General features: G+C 35.0%; 1 protein-coding gene across 10 annotated transcripts in view; it reads left to right on the top strand.

Moving 5' to 3' along the window:
• The window catches only part of LOC134840469 (glutamate receptor ionotropic, kainate 2-like), a 59034-nt gene extending 46869 nt beyond the window's left edge, over positions 1-12165 (top strand). For 9 of the 10 annotated variants that reach the window (XM_063856280.1, XM_063856284.1, XM_063856278.1 and 6 more), the window contains 5 exons: positions 6574-6746; positions 9386-9611; positions 9966-10091; positions 10897-11036; positions 11355-12165. In XM_063856280.1, coding sequence (XP_063712350.1) covers positions 6574-6746; positions 9386-9611; positions 9966-10091; positions 10897-11036; positions 11355-11927 — 1238 coding nt within the window. In that variant the 3' untranslated portion in view covers positions 11928-12165. Of the gene's footprint in view, positions 1-3655; positions 3829-6573; positions 6747-9385; positions 9612-9965; positions 10092-10896; positions 11037-11354 lie in introns of all 10 variants that reach the window. The other variant, XM_063856287.1, reaches the window with a different exon arrangement.
• The last annotated feature ends 4411 nt before the right edge of the window (positions 12166-16576 follow it).

The raw sequence follows: 16576 nt of genomic DNA, 5'->3' as shown, positions 1-16576 counted from the left end.
CCCCTTTTCTCCCCACCTCACACGAGCATCACTTTTATTATGTAACGAGCAAACTTACAAGATTAACTATGTTTGCCAAATATGTTTGTAGGTTTTTATAGCAATCCGACCACGTGAACAAAAACTTAACTTGTAAAAATTGGCAGGTGGGGCAAAAACAAAAAAAACGTTAGCAAAAAACCGAAATAAATTTTTAAGATTTCACAGCGCAATAAAAAATTAACTATTGACCAGTTTTCTCATATTGAAATATTTTTATAAATATGAGCCAAAGATTTTTATTTTAAAAGGTTTTCACGATAAATTTTTCAAGTTATCATCATGAAATTCAAGTTATCTTCATAATAATAATTCAAACGCCACGCACCCAAAAAATTACCAGTTTTTAATCTCAACAATTAGTTTTGAAGTTGATTTAAGTCTTAATATCTATATATTAAAGCTTGGATTGAATTCCTCCTACCTGAAAACTTGAAGAAAAAAAATTACTAAATGCAAAAACTTTTGTGGTCGGAACCTGGAATGTAAATTGATTTAGTTAACCATCAGTTTGACTTTGAAGCTATTGGAAGCTTATATTTCCTAATCAACTTCCCACTGGGACTCCAAATGAGCTTTGATAGATATAAATCTAAGGTGCACAAAAAACGTCTGATATTTGATTTTTCTAATTGGCTGAAAATATATTTGATATCGAAGTGACTGACATTTGATATTTGATTTGTTAAAATTGGCTAATTTCAAGTTGGGTGATTTCTAAACTTTCAATTTTTTCCTTGAAATCACAGAAACCAAGCAAGTTTCTCTAACAATTTTCCTGGCAATTTTTAACCATTTTTGATTAAATTATTTTTAAAATGTCAATTACGATTTGTTATTTTTAACTGACAAATCATAGAGAAACCACATGGATACTACTCGGCCAAAATCTACTGCTTTGCAGAGTTATAAAAAACAAAAGTTGATTTAAACGAAATTCAAAGATTATATCATTCCCAATTTTTTTAAAATATATCTGACAATTTGTTACAACAAAGAAGAAATGTACAAATATATAGCTGGCTTATTTTTACACAATGGTTTCTGTGATATCTAAATCAATTCCCTCATTGATTGTAGCAAAAATCTACTCTTCAATTTAAAAAATTTTGAGGCCTACAATTTTAACACTAAACTTTTTTATAGCTCAATTGTTCTGAATTGATTAAAAAGGTTGAATTGCGAGATCTAGCTTAGAAAATTTGCAATATTTATTTTAGAAATTTTTTAAAAGTTCTTTACTACGTGCAAGTAAAAAAATGAACTACATTTTTAGAAGTCTTAGGTAATCTTGCGTTAATAAAGGCTTAGTGCAACAATCGAAAAGCTAAAACAAACGAATAATATCTACAAAATTAGTGGCAAAATTAGAACAAGACTGCTCGTATGAGGGCGAAGCCCTGAATGTTCCGACTGACTTTTGAGGTTCTGGAGCAGTAATAACAAAAAAAAATTAAATGTAATAAAATAAAATGAAACATTTTTTTCTAAAATTTGAAATTTTTAAATGAAAAACATCCCCCCACACGCCATATAAAACAAAGTGATAGATTTTGCTCCTAGTAATAAATCAATTATGACAAATAAGCTTCCTTCAACCAATTTGGAACAATTTCTAGGGCGGATTAAATCTCCGCTTACGCGTTAATAGCGCGAAATATATCGCGCGTTAATTGTCCCAAATTGGCCAAAATGGCAATCTTTAAGCCCCCCATAACTTTACAAAAAATGATTACAGCTAAAATATCTTTTCAATTTTAAGCTCAGAACAACAATAGCTTTCGAATGATATAAAAAAAATTGGTCAAAAATGGCTAGTTAAAAAGTCGAAATTTGTCTGAAGAAAAAAAAACCCAACCGGAGCACAAATATTCCGTTACTTTCGTATCGAAAGTCGGAACAAAAACAATCGTATTTTCGAAGTTTTTTCGCTCGTTTTTCTGACGTTTAATTGATATTCAAGTGTAACTTTTTATTGAAAATTTAAATAATCTAAATTTAAATAATAAGCAAATTTGTTGTTATTTCAAAACACTTTTATGATCAAAGCCATCTTTTTTGTTTCGATTTTTGATAGGTTTTAAAGCCTATTTTTCTTAAAGCTCACATTAGAAGATTATCATTTTGAGCAATTTTCGTCATTTCGATTTGAGCAAAAAGTTTCTGTTTTTTGCATTGGTTCTTAGAAATTACTACTAAATTTTTTCTAACAAACTTAATGTGAAGATTGAAACCATTTTTGAGTAAATTATTTTGAAGAATTGTTTTTGAACTTTTCATTTCAATCAACAGGAAGAAATTTTTTCCCACCCCTCCTTTTTATGTGTTCTACATCGATAATTTTGAAAACCAAATCTTGCCTGTGAGATTCCTTATTCGATAAGAGATATCATATATAAGAATAAACTTCGTTTAAATACGTTGTTTAGTACAAACCAAATTCTATATTTTTCAACGAGTAAAGATTTTGGGTCAGATGAACAAAGTGTCAATGAACGAAATGAAGACTGTAATTTAAGTCGTGTGTTTTTTTAAAAAGAAATCTAAATGACTGATCACGCTCATTTTTTTTTACTTTTTGCGGCTCGACTTTTGATTCTTATATAAGTTAAAGCAATTCTTATTTGAAAACAAGGTAAGCTACGCTTTTTGCTATCGGAAATAAAAATGTAGCAAAAAACTTGAATGACTTTCAGCTTTGAAAATGGATAATTTTTTCAAAGAAATCCCATCTGGAAAAAGACTACCAATTGTCCCAAATTTCTCTAATTGAGTTAGCCTTATGAAAAAAGTGATTATACTAAAAAAGAATTTAAGTTCAAAAGCTCAGACACACAGTATTTTTTAAAAGAACATGAAGGTTGAAAAATTATCAAAATAAAATTTTTTTTTCGGTCAGCTAGATTATTTTTTCAATCGATGTACTTTAAAATCGTTCGTTTGGAATTTTAAAATTTTAAAACCATTTCGGTGAAACAAAAAATGACCAAAACAAAAAAAAGCATTAAACTGGCTACTTCAAAGTAACTTCAATGGGTGTGGTACTAGGTCAACAACACGTCACTTAAGTTGTGAAAAAAACTTGAATTCTCAATTCATTTGAAGGAAGACTTTAATTCAAAATTTGGAGCAGCAGTATTTATTTCAACCAGCATGACTACGGTTAACGATTTTGTTCAAAAATCACTTGATGGGCCGCTCAAGCGGACAAAAGTTTTCAGCTCATCACTAGTGACTCTGAATATATGACTTATGAAAAAGGAAAAAACGTTACAAAAACTAGCTGCAAAAATGACAAAACTTTTCCCAACATCACAAAGTTGGAAGATATTTGAAATTTTAAAAGTTTGCCAATATAAATTATATTGACTCTATCGGGCTACACAACTAGTCTACTGAAGCTCCTCAATCGATTAGCGATTATCTACTCCAATATAAAGATTTTTTCTTACAGTTTTTAATCAAATTTATCTTGAGACCAAATTGCAGGTAAAGTATAACCCCTATGTAAGTCAGTTTGTTTCATTTTGAAAAAAAAGTTGCATTGAAATGGTCCAATTATAAAACCCTTTCGCCCTGATGATGTGAGTGAAATTGTACTATATGCATAATGCAGCGATGTGGTACATGACAACCATAATATTGGTCTCGTCCTACACAGCCAACTTAGCAGCCTTCCTCACAGTGACCAGAATGGACTCCCCAATCGCAAACGAAGAGGATCTAGTCCGACAGACCAAGATCAAATACGGAACCATATACAGGGGATCCACTTACATGTTTTTCAAGGTCACCCAAACTTCTACGCGTATTGTTACATGTTTTTCATGATCAACAACTCAGTTTCGCGTATGCGCCGCTTTTGTTTCCATTCAACGTCTCCTGATGAGTTCAACTCAGTCATACGTATGCGCTATTGTTACCATTCAAGGTCTCCCATAGATTTATCCACTATTGTTACCTGTTTCAATGTCGTCAACTTAGTTTTGCTCTATTGTTACTTTCATCTCAAGGTCACAAAGCAATGCGCAATGATGTTGATAAATAAAAAGAAAAGCGATTTTAATGTTGTTTGTGATGCGTAATCCTAAAGCAGAACGATCAGAAGGCACTTTATGATCCGGAATTATCACAGATTTTTATAAGTTGGGAAAAATTTAACTTGAATTAAAATGATTGACCACGGGCATGATTTGGACCGAAAATCCTAGACCGAAAGTCCTAAATCTGAATGATTTATTCTAAAATACGATACGTAATTTATTAATTAAGAAAAAACATCAAAAATTATTGTAATTTTAAATCTATATTCTGATCGTTCTGCTAATTATTGTGCTTAGCATTTTAAAAACTGTTGTCAAAATAGCGCCACGAAGATCAGCGACATGGAAAAGTAGCAATATTGTCGTGATCACTTAATGTTGATTGTTGTTCTGTGGCGGAATGGAGTTAATGGGGCATGAAAAAAGTAGGAAGACTGTCTCCAAATGTTGTTCAATGTTTGATATCATCCATGCATGGACACAACACCAAGTCAGGCAGAAATGTAAACTCCATAATGCATAACAATCGCGAAAAGAAACGAGCATTTGGTGAAAACATGTCTGCAGTCAAAAATGATTTGACTCAAGTTCGCTAAATGAGAACACTACTAATTAAGACTGCGATCTAGGAAATGATTTCGGGCCAAATATTTTTATGTGCTCAGCTGTCATATTTTTTCAAGTGAAAAGCCATGGAATTGCTTTTAAAAATGCAGTTTAGAAGATCAAGATCGTTTCCTAGAATTCTATGTAAACGCCACAGGTTCTATTGTGTCACAGATAGATATTTCTTTTACATGATGAGTCGATCTTATTTTTATAGCGTTATCACCAGGAGCGGATCTAGGATTTTTTCGAGCGGGATTTTCAAAAATTTAGTCGAATTTCTTAAGCTCGACCAAATTGAATTTTTGAGATCTCCCAAATAACTATAAAGATTTTGTTTCGACCAAATTTTTGCGCAGCAGCCGAATTTAAGAAAAAAACAGTCCAAAAAGGCGTTTTCAGGCACTTATGGAAAATTTTGACCAAAAAATGTTTCTCGGTACGGGCTCCCCTCCCACGGTTAATGCATATTGGTGCCAAAGGCGCCTTTAAGAGAGTGTTAGGGTCAGTACGCCAAAAAAAGAATGTTTTCAAAGAGTACCAAAAGGTCGAAGCCCTGAGGAATGGGGCGTCCGCCCGCTGAATTCCCCTGAATCCACCCCTGAGTATCATAAAAATGGTTTTCCTCCTGCTTGAATTTTTCATTTTTTTCTATTTTGAAAGACAAAACACGATAATATTCCTCGACATTGAAAGTAGTCTAAAAAAGAACACTAACAAGTTGCAACATTTGAAACCTTCAACATCGACTGCGCTTGATAAACGTACCCAGTTATACAATGACTTAACCACAACCACGACAACTTAACTTCTGCAGTCATAAACCATTAAAACAGGGCAGCCACAACAGTGGTTTACTTGCTTTGAGTTCCAGGTTTAAAAAAACTACAGAAAAATGCATCTAGATTTAATCTAAAACTTATTTTTCGCCGACACAGGGTTGATTGTGGCATATTCGTCATTTGCTAGATAAAAATTCATTTAAAAGGGCAGAGGAAATCATTGATTTTTAGTTTATAACCAAAAAAATGGTAACTAGAATAATTATCCTGTTTTAAATATTTAACGTTTTTTAATCATTTTTACCATATTATGCTTTCTATTGTGACAGTAGCGTGGTACGTATTCGTCATACTCTTCATCTCGAGTTACACGGCCAATTTAGCCGCCTTTCTCACCGTCAAGATCCACGAAACACCCATCGCTGACGTGGATGGTCTAAAGAGTCAAAACAAAGTCAAATACGGAATGGTCAGAGCGGGGTCAACAGAACAGTTTTTCAGAGTATTGTTGGCACTGTATAAAACATGGATTAAGCTCGTAACTTCATTTCACGAGGCGCACAATATCAAGTCATTAAATTACACTTCATTTATTTCAGAAGAAAATCAGTAATGAAAATGTTTAATTTGATTTGACTGAGGTACTATTGTCTTAACAGGCTATAAGACTTCTTAACTAAACTTCTAACTCCTAAACTTCCACAGTAATAAGATTTTATGAATTTTTGCCGTGACATTTTTTTGTTCCATAAAAAAGTTGTTGAAAAACTCCTCAATGCGCAATTAGTCTTATTGGCCTAAAAATTTTGTTTTAATCCAATTTTTTAAATGTGATTTCTCTCTAATAGTTTCTATCAATAAGTTTCTGACCAAATCGAAGTTCTTCTCAAAAAATTTGTTCCCAAGAAGTTCTTGTCCAAATTGTTCTCTAAACAGCCTTATGGCTTATGGTACAACTTTCCTGATCGACAACTCTCGTAATACATAATGTATCTTAAATATTATACTTTAGATAATTTTATGATTATTTTCATTCAAATGTCAGTTATTTTTCAGTGACCTTGATTATTGACTTTTTGATCGTGGTTGTAATTGATATCTAGGCACGTGGTGGTTTTTCGTGCTCATCTGCATCGCCTCCTACACTGCCAATTTGGCCGCCTTCCTCACAGTCACCAGAATGGAGGCCCCAATCAAAGACGCAGAGGGTCTGAGCCAGCAACACCGCATCAAATACGGCACAGTCATGGGCGGATCCACCCACGCATTCTTCAGGGTACCTTCCTCCTCCTCCTACTTATGACCAAGTCTTCCCAAAACGTTTAGAAAAAAGTAACCTCTCAGCAACCAAACGTTTGCAAAAGGTGAAACACAGACTCTGTTTCTGCATTGTTTTACAAAAAGGTCAAATGAAAACGGGAAAAGGGAATACAAGGTCAAATGAAAAGACAAAAAAGACACTTCTTGTGTCGTCTGGTGAAAAACTTTTTCTGTCGCCCAACCTCACTTCAGTGTGAAAACTTACATACCTGTGTGGAGGCTAAATTTGATGAATGACTAACAATATTGTGAGTGAAAATCAACTAAAACTTAAGTGATTCGAAACTGAGAGTTCTCAACAACGGTGGAGAACTTCGCGAGGTTTAATTGGATTCACACAAAAAATTGGTCGACCGCAAGTTTTGCCTGGGGAGAGATTTCGGAAAATGATGATATGGCTTGCTTCTATTATCCATGATTGGTTTGGGGTTCTTTCTTTCAAACACTTCATCCATGTTTGAGTTGCTTTCGGCAGTTTGTGGCTTTCTCCAACTTTCGTTTCTTTTCACCACGAGAGTTTTCGTTTGTTTCTGACATCTATGGGTTCTATGGGTTAACAGATTGTTCCGCTTACTTCTAAGTCTTACCATTTTATATATTAGTTGTACATTTTCATATAGGTTGTTTTACTTTCATCAACTCAACAATATTTCAACATTTTTCTGACTGACTGATTTTTAAACCTGCTTCTATGATGACTGATTTTCGATTTCTCTGAGTTATGAATCTTAGCTCATAAGTTTCACTCAAAAGCTTGTTTTTGTTCTGGAACCATTAACTATTTATATTCTTGGCTAATCTGCACGACAATTGTATGCTATTTGTTACCCTTGTTGTTTTAGCATGTTAAATCAAAACTATATAAAAATAATGCTCGTATCAGGGCGAAGCTCTTATTGCTACCGCAGCCTTTACGCAACAATGAGAAAGTTTTGTTTCAAAAAATTGTCAAAAACATGCAAAACTTTTTTGAACTTTTAATTATCAATTATTAAAACTTTCAACTTTTTGTCAAGTTTTTTTCATGTTTTAGTTCTTAACTGTACCCTCCCACACTCTATACAAAATCCTTAGTACTATATTTTGCGTCTGGCAAGGTTTTAAAAAAGCAAATTCCTTGACTGAATTCAACTTGGAATAATTTTCTTTGCTGCTTGTTCGCCGATTAACGCGCGTTAATTGTTATAAATTGAATCATATTATTCTCGTATAACTTTTAAAGAAAAAATCACAGGTGAAAACTCATTTTAATTTTGAGCCTTGGATTTCAGTATTTTCCAGATGGTATAAAAACTCTGCCTAAAAGGCCAGTTAAAAAGGAAATTAACCTTGAGAAAAATAACCACTTGGGCACGCAATTTCCGTAAGTCGGAACAAAATACAGTCATGATTCAACGCAGGGGCGGATCTAGGGTTTTCTTGAGAGGGGGGGGGGGGGGCGGCAGATTTTCACTAACAAGACCTTGTTTTGGTAATTTCTGCGCCGCAGGGAAAATTTTGAAAAACAGGTCAAAAAAAGGCGTTCCCTCCCCCTAAATAATCCCCTGATTCAAAGAAAGTGACGGAATATCTAAGGTCGGGGTGTTGTTTTTCTTCTGACAACTTTCGACTTTTTAACTAGAAAGTTTTGATGAGCTTTTTAATATTATCTGAAAGTTATTGAGGTCCTGACCTCGAATTTTTAAGTTTTTTTTAACCTGTGATCATTGTTCTTAAAGTAAAGAGGGTTTGCAACTGGCAATTTGGAATAATTCACGCGAGTATTAACACGCGAGAGCGGGTACTGAATCCAGCTCCGCAATAGTTCCCAATTGAGTAGACACATGCTAGTTGTTCTTATTTATAAGTTTCTGAATGCTAAAAAGTATCACTTTGTACTTTAAATTGTGAGGGATGATTAAAAAAATCTCATTTTTTTTTTTAAAAACTCATCAATTTTCTTGAAAACCAAACACTACTCAATGGTAGTATCGCCCTGCTACGAGCAGTCTTGTTTTATGTTTGCGCTTGATTAGCTATGATTTAACATCCTTTTATATTTCATAAAATTGCTGTTCATCAAACTTTCGGTCGATATCTACAAAATGTAGTGATACTATAGGGATCTTGTTAACAATCCCATCCCTTTTACAAAAGGGGAAACTCGCTACAAGTTCAAATTTCTGAGGTAATTATCCAATGGATAAGTTTATTACACTGGCGGATATTCGTTACCGGGTATCATAGTTGGGGTTCGGGGAGGAATTGTTAACAAGAAGTTAAGTATAGTTTGGAATGCACAATTATTTTTTTTCTACAAACCAGTGTGGTAAGCATGCACAATAATTTGGTTTAATCACTCAAATTTTTTTTGCTGCAAACATTGGAGAGTTCAGACATATTGTTCATTATTGAATGAATAAAAACACAATCAAAAAAATTTCTCTTTTTGCGTAAAATTACGCATCTTCATTTTTGAACACTTGATGGGTTATAATTTCAAACTAAGAGATAAAGCAAAACAAGGGTGTCTTGAACTTTCGAATGTTTTTTTCCGTCATTTTTATTTTGTTGATATTTTCCATTTATCGGCTAATTTGAGGTTCGGTTTTGCAGGACAGTGACATCGCCACGTACAGTCGCATGTGGCAGTTCATGTCCAACGCGGAGCCCACTGTCTTCGTGGACACCTCAGCCCAGGGTATCCAGAGAGTGATGCAGGAGGACTACGCCTTCCTCATGGAGAGTGTCATGATCGAGTACGAAGTGAGTCAGAAGTGCAATCTCACCCAGATTGGTGGCACTTTGGACTCCAAGTTCTACGGCATTGGACTGCAGAAAAGTGAGCATGCAATAAGTCAAAATAAAACAGCCATGATGCAGAAATATGATAATCGCAGTGTACAAATATGGTTGTGCTAGTTTTGTTAATTTAAAGGCGATGAGTTTTTGAAATATCAAAATTGGCGGTGAAATGAGAGGGTTTTTTTATTTATATGTTTTGATAATTCAACGAGACATTTGTTAAGACTTTTACCAAGGAAAGCTGTTGTGGCCATGGTTAAGAACATTATACAGTTTTGTTTCGGCTAAGCGTTTTTGAAACAACTAGAAGTGCATCATGGCAGGCCTTGAACTACGAACTTCTGGATTGAGAGCGTTCGCAGAATCCATTTATTGTCTGTGTTTGTTTCAGACTCTCCCTACACGCCCCTGATCAGCAAGGCCATTCTCCAGATGCAGGACGAGGGGGTGCTGGTGAAGCTGAAGAAGAGGTGGTGGGAGGACGAGTCCAAGTGCGTTAAGAGAGAGTCCGGATCAGGTCAGAATGCCTTGAAAAAATCAGATGCCAAAAACAGAGAAGCATTAGCATGTTGTTCTTCTAGGATGGGTTTTCTCATACCAACTTTGGTTTTTTTCGTTAAAAAGATTAATGGTCACTTCGTTCAATTATGGACTAGAGGACCCAGATCTATGCAGCTTCGATTTCCATCAAACTTGCCTACACCATCCGTACTTTGATCTTCATGATTACCCCGTACCATAAAGATGATGGAAATATCAAGTGCTCTTTGGTGTAACTATTGCGTCGATATTAAGTTCAAACTCATTAAGCTAAGTGAATGCATAGATTCAAAATTTTGAAAATTTTGTCGACCTTTCTTTTCTAGGTCGACCAAATTGATTTTTTGAGCTCTCCCAAAGCACTATAAAGACCTTAATTTGAGCCAATTTTCTGCACCGCTGGCAAAATTTTGAAAAGACAGGCCAAAAAAGGCGTTTTTAGGCACTTTTTGGTAAAATTTTACCAAAAAATTGCGTTTTTTCGACGCGAGCTCCCCCCTCAAAATTAGTATATATTGGCGCCAAAGGCGCCTTTAGAAAAATTTTAATGTCAGTCAGCTAAAAATGGATATCTCAAAATAGTACAAAGGGGGACTCTTTGGGTCGGCAGGGGGTCGAATCCCTGAAGAAAGGGAGTGTCCGCCCCCCGCCCACCCCTCCTAAATCCACTACTGCATAGATGTACAAAAAAGAATTGGTGGTTGTTGATCCATTTTTCTTCCATTTTTCAAGTTGCTCGTAGATTTGAAAACTTGGAGTTATCTGGATTTGTCTGTTTTCAGGTGCCGACGATGCTAGCAGTTTGAAGCTGGACAGTATAGGGGGCATCTTCTACGTCCTCATCTTCGGCACTGTCCTCGGCTGCATCATCGCAGTCCTCGAGTTCATCTGGAAGAGCAAAAAGAACGCCTCCCGCGAGGAGGTATTACTATTTTTTTGTGTGTTTTCTGATAGTTTTTATATGATTATTGTAATATTACAAAAAAAAACATAAAAAGCTCCCAAAAAATTTCCAAATATTTTAAAAATTGGTCAAAAAAATGTCATTAAATAACTGAGATGCTATATATTTGCCACTAATTGGAACACTTGCAAGCATTTCAACTGGTTACCTGGATATACATATTCAGCATCTAACTTAGTGCCCGAAAATTCTTCTCAGCGAAAAAACCCCGTTCAAAAAGCTATAAAACCTTCGCATGGATTGTCTAATTTTTTTCATACTTTTCTTCAATTTTAGATCTCATTGGGAAAACAAATGTTGAATGAGCTGGCCTTCGCTTTCCGGTGTCGCGATTCCAGCTCCACAGTGTCCGCGCCACGTGATCAAATCAACTTCAAATCCCTACCTAACAACGAAAACTACGAAGCCACAACTGCAGGAATTCCCCGCATGCTATACAACACCAGCTACATCCCAGTTGCCGCTCAAAATCTCCAATCCCCGACGTCCCCAGCTGGCGCCCCCGTGAACTCTTTTTCTAACCAAAATAACATATCTACTTTTCCCAGACAAAATAACAACATCTCCCACCACCCGGGGGGTGTTGTAAATTCTCCAAATCTAGCTAACAATACAATGGCTCCGGATCAGATTGACTATTACCAGGCGCAACTGATGCCGCCGATGAGTCAACCACCGAATACTAACTACGCGACCTACAGGCCCTACGCATACCAGAACCAGCAGGCGAATTCATCAGGACCGCAAACGAGTCAACAACAACAACCTGCTTTGAAGTTCGTCGAAACGCCCTCGATACTTAAGAACCCAACGTCTAACTCTTACCTCCGCGTTGACACCAAAGTTTAGCCGTGTGACCATTTTTAGAATTTGATGATGTAACTTGGAGATACTTTGGTTATTTTTAACTGATTTTGTTTTTACTTAGTTGACAGACGTTGTTTAGTTTTGAATCCTAGTTGAATGTCGCGAATGCCGCCAATATGTTGCAATAAAGTACCAAAATTATAACGTTAATCATTTGCACACTTTTTGAATTATGCTACTTTATTCAAAAATGTTTCGTAATTTATTTATTATATGTTCGTTCTCACATCGTCAGCAGATAAGTAAGTCGACTGCAGCTTACGTACGACTGACGCAAAAAAAAAGTGAACAAAAAAGAATTTCAGTTCTTTTTAATATAATTTCTTCAAGCCTTCAACTCGGATCAACTAGCTCCAACTCATCGTCAACCATAAAATTTTCACCAACGCAACATTTAAGCAAATATTAGCAAACTAACTCGGTTAATTCGCGCAGAGTTTTAAAAAACGATGAGGTTAGTGCAGAAACTTATATAAATAGTGCTGAATTTTTTCATGCAAAATCTTAAAATTTGTTTACGCTCCAATTTGATTTTTCGCAGTTTGACCTCTGATTTCTTGTTAAATTCAGGTTCTTTCCTTTGTTGAAAAGAAAGCAAACTCAACTACGTAACAGCAAAAGATTTACCAACGGAATGAAAACTTAGTATAATAATGTTTTGAAAAGCGGAATAAAAACTTAACCTGATAAAAAATTTAGAATGAATTGAAGTAGTTTTCTAAAAAAAAAACAATCTTAAATTCTTCTAGAAATTCAGAGCTGTAAGGCCATATAATTTTCAAAATAAAATTCAAAAACTCAAGTTTTAGCAAAAAACAAGGCAGTTTTTTTCTTTCTTTGCATTCATTGATTCTTTTCCAATTGTCTTTTGGCCAATCTGGTCAAACGCATACTGGCTAAGTGTTGACGCCTCAAATTCTCAATCGTAAGGTCAATTTTTTGAGCCTCAGGATGATACATGCTCGTTGTTTCAGGGATATACAACATTACTTAGCCCAAAAAACGCATGTAGTTTTTACCCGGGAGCACAACAGCAGTTCTCTCCAAAGAGTATTTTCTCTACAAATCACCTTCACCGACTACTGAAAAAAAAAACGAGAAAAAAGTTAAAATATAATTAGCTGAATATAGTTGAATAAAACTTCCCACCAAATATGCCAACAATGAGATTGCTTTACTGCAACTTAAACCGTGGCTAAAAAAAAATTAAACAAAAATTTAGATGAAAACGAAAGTTAATTTGTCACATTAAGTTGAAAATGCCATTATAAGATCTTTGGATAAAAATTAGTGCTGAGTCTCTTTGATGTTATGCTGTGAAATCATTCTAATAATGATATACTTAATGCAAAACCAACCAACTGGTGTCGATGTTGTTGGTATGTTTTTGTATCAAAATATCTTATCAAATATCAACAAACAGTTTCATTAATACGATAGTATAATGTCAAATTCAAGAGAATTCAGCTGTATCCCCTCCGATTCTCAAAGTTCAAAGTCATGACATTTATTCTAAATGTCACACCAACTCTCTCGAAAAAAAAATTGCTGCCTAATTTTTGATTCTCCGATTTCCAACAGAATTGCTCAACACGTTGATGTCTACTTTGAGGGTTTCAAACGCTCAGATCTTCCACTTGCAATGTTCCTCTGGCAACAGCACACGCGGACCAAAATCATTTTTCTAGGACTATTTTGATGTTCTCAACAGTGTAGAATTTTATTTACTTGGATTTAATGGGCATATCTGACTAAATTCTAAAAAAACTTTCAAAATCAATTCAGGATAAGTTTTTCCCCCTCAGATCTCTATTAAAATCACGCAAGAAGTTAATTCACAATTCCAGGTATGTTTGACTGCTTGGTGTTCCAGTTACTAATTCCTTGAGCAACTTCTGATTAAGTCCAATTTTTTTCTCTGGTCTTTTTAGGGCATGTCAAACTCTTTTCCACGAGTGATCTTGTCATTGATTGAAAACAGAAGCTCTTTTACGAAATGAAGACGTTGAATGAAATCGTGACAACCCCAGCTTTGACTGCCTTCGTTTGGTATATGCGTAGCTTAGACTACGTTTAAATAAAATGACACTAAATGATCTGGTCGTGCTGGCCCCGGTTAACGTTATGATGTCAAATCTTTTTCTAAAACAAATCTTTTTCTAAAACTAAAATAATTTATTGCAAAACCAACCAACTGGTGTCGATGTGGTTGGTATGATTTTGTGTCGAAGTATTTCTTAAAAAACTTCAATAAGCAAACTGATTAAGACTATAGTTTAAGTTCAAACTCAAGAGACTTCAGGTGCATTCAAGCTCTCGAGACGTCGATGTCTACTTTGAAGGTTTCAAACGCTCAGATCTTCCAATTGCCATGTTCTTCTTGCAGCAACTGACATGAACCAATATGATTATTTTGACGTCCCCGACACTGGAGAGTTCGATTTACTCACGAAGCTCTAAGTGATTGGGCATAGTTGACAAAATTCAAAAACACGTTCGAATTCGAGTCAGGATAAAAAAAATTTTCCACTCAGATTCGGTGTTCCAGTTGCTAATCGCTTGAGCAACTTCTGTGTAAGTTCAATTTTTTTCTCTTAGTTTTTCCAGGGCATGTCAAATTTTTTGCCACGAGTGATTTTCTCATCGATTGAAAATAGAACCTCTTCCAGTAATTGAAAATATTGAATGAAATCGTGACATCCCAGCTCTGACTGTTGCCATGTGGTTTGGCCTTAGTTTAGACTACCTTTACATACAAAATGTCATTATAAGATCTTTGGATGCATATTACTGCTGAGTCTCGTTGTTGTTATGCTGCGAAATCATTCTAATCATGATATATTTAATTACAAAACCAACCAACTGGTGTCTATGTTAATGGTATGTTTTTGTATCAAAATATTTTTTCAAAAATCATCAAACAGTTGGATTAAAACGATAGTATAATGTCAAACTCAATAGAATTCAGCTGTATCCCCTCCGATTCAATGTCATGACATTTATTCTAAATGTAACACTAACTCTCTCGAAAAAAAACATGGCCGCCTAAATTTTGGTTCTCCGATTTCCAACAGAATTGCTCAACACGTTGATGTCTACTTTGAGTATATCAAACGCTCAGATCTTCCACTTGCAATGTTCCTCTGGCAACAGTAGACGCGGACCAAAATCGTTTTTCTATGACTATTTTGATGTTCTCAACAGTGTAGAATTTTTTTATTGAATTTGATCAGCATATCTGACTAAATTCTTAAACACTTTCAAAATCAAGTCAGGATAAGTTTTTCCCCCTCAGATCTCTATTAAAATCACGCGAAAAGTTAATTCACAATTCGACGGATGTTTGACTGCTTGGTGTTCCAGTTACTAATCCCTTCAACAACTTCTGATTAAGTCCAATTTTTTTCTCTGGTCTTTTCAGGGCATGTCAGACTCTTTTCCACCAGTGAACTTGTCAATGATTGAAAATAGAAGCTCTTTTACCAAATTGAGATGTATAATGAAATCGTGACAATCCCAGCTTTGACTGTCATCATTTGGTATAGCCGTAGCTTAGACTACATTTAAATAAAATGTGACTAAAAGATCTGCTCGTGCTGGGTCTAGATGATGTTATGATATCAAATCTTTCTAAAACTTAAATATTTATTGCAAAACCAACCAACTGGTGTCGATGCTGATGGTATGATTTTGTGTCGAACTTTTTTTAAACGAATATCAATAAACAAAATGATTAAAACTATAGTTTGAGGTCAAACTCAAAAAACGTGCACTCAAGCTCTCGAGACGTCGATGTCTACTTTGAGGGTTTCAAACGCTCAAATCTTTCAATTAACACGTTCTTCTTGCAATAACTGACATGGACCAATTTCATTGATCTATGATTATTTTGATGTCCCCAATACCGGAGTGTTCGATTTACCCACGAATCTCCAAGTGATTGGGCATATATGACAAAATTCAAAAAGACGTTCAAATTCGAGTCAGGATAAAAAAAAATTTTTTCACTCCGATTCGGTGTTCCAGTTGGTAATCGCTTGAGCAACTTCTGAGTAAATTCAATTTTTTTCTCTCAGTTTTTCCAGGGCATGTCAATTTTTGCCACGAGTGATTTTCTCGTCGATTGAAAATAGAACCTCTTCCAGAAATCGAAACTGTTGAATGAAATCGTGACATCACCAGCTCTGACTGTTGCAATGTGGTTTGGCCTTAGTTTAGACTACCTTTATATAAAAATTGTCATTATAAGATCTTTGGATGCAAATTAGTGCTGAGTCTCGTTGATGTTATGCTGTGAAATCGTTCTAATAATGATAAGTTTAATTGCAAAACCAACCAACTGTTGTCGATAAAGTTGGTATTATTTTGTATCAAAATATCTTTTCAAATATCAACAAACAGTTTCATTAATACGATAGTATAATGTCAAATTCAAGAGAACTCAGCTGTATCCCCTCCGGCTCTCAAAGTTCGAAGTCATGACATTTATTGTAAATATCACACTAACTCTCTCGAAAAAAAACATTGCCGCCTTATTTTTGATTCACCGAGTTCCAACAGAATTGCTCAAACACGTTGATGTCTACTTTGAGGGTTTCAAACGCTCAGATCTTCCACTTACAATGTTCCTC

The sequence above is a fragment of the Symsagittifera roscoffensis genome, chromosome 2 (genome assembly GCF_963678635.1).
Source record: "Symsagittifera roscoffensis chromosome 2, txSymRosc1.1, whole genome shotgun sequence".
Lineage (NCBI taxonomy): Eukaryota > Metazoa > Xenacoelomorpha > Acoela > Convolutidae > Symsagittifera > Symsagittifera roscoffensis.
Note: the sequence above shows the minus strand (reverse complement) of the source record. Positions and strands in the feature narration are given on the sequence as shown.